Source organism: Candida oxycetoniae, assembly GCF_023343755.2.
Source record: "Candida oxycetoniae strain CBS 10844 chromosome Unknown scaffold58, whole genome shotgun sequence".
NCBI classification, from domain to species: domain Eukaryota; kingdom Fungi; phylum Ascomycota; class Pichiomycetes; order Serinales; family Debaryomycetaceae; genus Lodderomyces; species Lodderomyces oxycetoniae.
The window spans coordinates 65,329-69,470 of record NW_026055436.1 but is presented as its reverse complement, the minus strand read 5'-3'; the positions used below and the strand labels follow the sequence as shown (position 1 = coordinate 69,470).

The window sequence follows — 4,142 nt, the reverse complement described above, 5'->3', positions numbered from 1 at the left end:
TTGATGCTAATGGTATCTTGAATGTTTCCGCTTTGGAAAAAGGTACTGGTAAGACTCAAAAGATTACAATTACCAACGATAAAGGAAGATTATCCAAAGACGAAATCGAAAGGATGGTTAACGAAGCTGAGAAATATAAAGAAGATGACGAGAAGGAAGCTGCTAGAGTTCAGGCCAAGAATGGATTGGAATCTTATGCTTATTCATTAAAGAATACTATCAACGATGGTGAGTTGAAAGATAAGATTTCTGCAGAAGATAAGGAGAAACTATCGAAAGCAATTGACGAAACCACTTCTTGGTTGGATAGCTCGCACTCTGCATCAACTGAAGAATACACAGACAAACAAAAAGAATTGGAGTCTGTTGCAAACCCAATCATCAGTGGTGCTTATGCTGCAAGTGGTGGTGCTGGTGCTGGTGCTGGTGGTATGCCCGGTGCTGGAGGTTTCCCTGGTGGAGCCCCAGGCGGTGGATCAGCCCCAGGCGGTGCTTCATCTAGTGGCCCAACTGTGGAAGAAGTTGATTAGATTCATGGCTTTATTGTGCAATAATATTAATGTAAGTTCTGTTTCTTTTTTTTGGTTTTTGTTTAAGAAGTTCGAAACGTGGTTCTTTCTTTCTTTCTCTCTCTCTCTCTAACTAACTAACTATCTTTCTCTATATGTATTCACTAGCTATACAGAGTAGGCAACCAGCAACCCAGTTGCCTATTAAAATGGATCCGATTTTCCTATCAAGCACCCACCCATTTCGCGAAACGCCAATACACAATACCAGCATGTTCCAAAACAATGTAAGAAAACCAATGGAAAGAGGTTTGGTTATTTTCAAATAAAGATGATCACCGCCAATAATTAGTCCATTCAACCCCAATGAACATAACGCAAGCAATGGTCCACCAAAACACGCTGAAAATGCCATAATTGGAAAACCCATACGAGCAACTGCGTAGTTTGTTGCAAAGTCTCCAACTGAATTCCCTACGGCAAATAATGTAATTCCTAATATATCATCGCTGAGATTATACACTGTTGATAGCACTTGTAGAATATTGATTATCTCCGAAGCTATAATTGAAATCCATGTAATTGGTACGAAAAATCCTAGAAATGATGCGAAATAATTTATCCACTCGATGCGTTTCGCAAATGATGAGCTTGATTCAATAGTAGGGGGGTATAAGTAGTAGCACGCGTAAGAAATAAATGCAGAAATTATTGGCAGTATGAGAAACGGTAATTTCGTGTAGGATGAAACTAGAATTGTAGAGCCAATAAATGTCTGGACTATTAGTAGACGCCTGTCACTTGAATAGTCAAACAATTCGTCAACTGGCTCTGTCTCTGTATCGGAGGAGGATTTCGAAAAACTTCTCACTGGAATGGATAATTTTAGTAGAATTCGAATTGGAAGTTGCACTATGATTAAGACTCGTTCTAAAAGGACCTTTTCGTTAAAATTATTGTACAACTCTGGGCAGATAATGCTCACCAATTTACTCCAATCATCGTGATCATCGTGATCATCGTGGATGTTTCCTGATAAATCTGTCGACAATGGTCTTTCATCGCTCAATTGAATTGTTCCTGTTAGATTTGAATATGTAGATAAGTCTTTCATCAATTTCTTCAATCCGTAGTTTCCAATATTATTAACATCATTATTGTCCATATCGTCTGAAAACAAGTTTTCTCTTCCTAAATCAATATCGTCTATCGTAGGTAATCGTGCCATTCTATCAAGATAGATGTCATCAATCTGCTGGTTCAAAATACCACTTCCAATACCACTTCCATCTCCAGCTCCACCTCTAATTCCAGCCTCTGCATAGTTTCCCCTTAATCGTTGATCACGCAAAACAGCTTGGACTCTGGACTTTTGCATTCGATGTGAATAAATAGCAATTGTGACATAAATAATATATATAGTGATCAATGCAACACATACTGGCCACTTCAATTGTTGCGAGACCAAACTTATCGTGATTAGTAAATAAACCATTAGGTACATAATCACATCTGTACCAAAAAGTGCCCGTGGTATTTCAAATGGTTTCATAACACCTATACAACCAACAACAAAACTACTCACAAACAACGAGGCACCGATCAATTCGGAGACTGCCAAGTTTATCAGATCAATTTTGATGGCTTGGTAAGTACTAAAGATATCCGGCGAACTATTACCAAATGCTAGTAGTGTCAACCCAGCTAGATTATCGGGGATTTTCAAATATACTTTTGAAACTGTATGCAAGTTGGGACATAGGTAATCCAGTGCCGTGATACCCAATGAGAAAAACAAAATGATTAGGGAGATCCCTATTGGAACCAAACCAAAACCAAAACCGTTAAGGAATTTGAAGTGACAATAATATAGACGATAGTAATTGATAATGCTTTCCTGTTCCTTGCAGTGTTCTTTCACAAATTGGCATTGTTCAAGAAAAGGTTGGTTGGTTACCTCAGAGCACTTACTTTGCAAGCTCGAGTTCTCACTACCTTCAAATGCATTTATTGCAATATCATTTCCAGTATCCGGAAATGCCAGTAGAGCTAACGGGAAACCCAAAACATAAAGTAGTAATACTAGACACTTTACCATAATCTTTGGTATTTTCAAGATAAGACATAAAGTGCAAAGTTTTTTTCTTACTAAATCTATAATCAAACTTGGTAAATACAGAATCAATTTGAAGAAGTGAATAAAAATAGAGCATCACTAAAAATAGACTATCACCAAAATTAGACTACCACCACATCTTCACTACAAAATAGAAAACATGTACCATTGATCATTGCACCACCTCCCATACGGACGCACGAAGGCAAAATCCTTAGAAATGAAACAAAAGTTCATCCAACAGATGAAGTGCTGCACCCAAGATCAATTGTTAACTTTTACTTTCCAGTCCATCGCTAAAGAAAAAGCTTCGAAAAAAAAAAAAGAAAAAAATTCCAATTTTTTTATCAAAGAGTTCTACAACAATATTCGAAATGGTCATGGGTCGAGAATGCCAAAACTATGGATTCAACCTCAAAAGAATGCTTTTACGTTGTGGATGGCTGTGAAATTTTGCGTTAAAGAAAGAAAGAAAGAAGAAAAGAAAAAGAAGTAGAAGTTGTATGCAATTAATTTGGATTGTTTTTTTCACTTATATAGTGAGCGATGAGATGAGATGAGATGAGGTGACAAGTACACGACCCATAGAGTATGTTTTGTAGTAGAGAGCAGAGAGGAGAGGAGGCAGATGTAGCAGATGTGGCAGAGAGTAGATTTAGCGGAGAGCAGATTTAGCGGAGAGCAGATTTAGCGGAGAGCAGATTTAGCGGAGAGCAGAGGCTTACACTTTCAACTTGTTTTATCAATTGTTCGATTTGCGTATCTATATACAAGATGAGATGGCGCTGGAGCAAAAATCAGAGTAGTGAGTAGTTATCTCTACTCTTGTCTCTCTTTCGACTAGACTCGCTTTGCTCGTCTAGTCATCAGATTTACTCTTCAATTTTTGCCAAAATCTCTTTATCAGAGAACAACAAAAACTCTTCATCTCCAACTTTAATTGGATTTCCACCAAAGGAAGGTAACAAGACTTTATCACCTGGAGCTACAGAAACTGGGATGACTTGTCCTGTAGTTGCATTGGTTATACCAGGTCCCGTAGAAATAACTGTAGCCTGGTTCAATTTCTCTTGGTTCTTCTCTGGAATGTAAAGACCACTTGCAGTTTTAGTAGCTGGCTTTAATCTTTGAACCAAGACCCTGTCAAACAAAGGTCTCAAAGCTTGAGCAGATTTCAACAAAGATGACTTTTGCATAAATTGTTAGTCAATCCCAATTCACACAACTCATTACCTACAAGGTTCCTTGTTTTGCACATACCATTTTGCTGTGTTCTTTTTTTTTTTCTTGTAGTTACTGGTTAGCGAAATGGTGAATTAAAACTATACTATACAAGCTTTTGATTCCTTATGTATACTTTTTTTTTCTCACCATCATGGAATGCGCTAGAAAAACTCATTTGACTTAATGAGCCAAGCACGACCCGACACGACCAACACGACACTATCGAGCGAAGCGAGATAGTGGAATAGCACTGACTGACACTATCGAGCGAAGCGAGATAGTGGAATAGTACT

At 37.9% G+C, this 4,142-nt stretch overlaps 3 protein-coding genes across 3 annotated transcripts; 1 reads left to right on the top strand and 2 right to left on the bottom strand. All coding sequences in view use genetic code 12, as the record gives it.

Moving 5' to 3' along the window:
• On the top strand, positions 1-530 carry KGF56_002663 (SSA3; the record flags this gene model as incomplete). The annotated part of the gene is made up of 1 exon (XM_049323916.1): positions 1-530. A coding segment is annotated over one exon (530 nt), but the record flags the coding sequence as incomplete, so codon positions are not given.
• Positions 531-660: 130 nt separating this feature from the next.
• Positions 661-2,607, bottom strand: KGF56_002662 (uncharacterized protein; the record flags this gene model as incomplete). The annotated part of the gene is made up of 1 exon (XM_049323915.1): positions 661-2,607. One exon carries the CDS (start codon positions 2,605-2,607, stop codon positions 661-663), a length of 1,947 nt encoding a protein of 648 aa, XP_049180308.1.
• An 890-nt stretch (positions 2,608-3,497) lies between these two features.
• KGF56_002661 (uncharacterized protein) lies at positions 3,498-3,821 on the bottom strand (the record flags this gene model as incomplete). Its single annotated transcript, XM_049323914.1, has 1 exon — positions 3,498-3,821. One exon carries the CDS (start codon positions 3,819-3,821, stop codon positions 3,498-3,500), a length of 324 nt encoding a protein of 107 aa, XP_049180307.1.
• Positions 3,822-4,142: the final 321 nt, after the last annotated feature.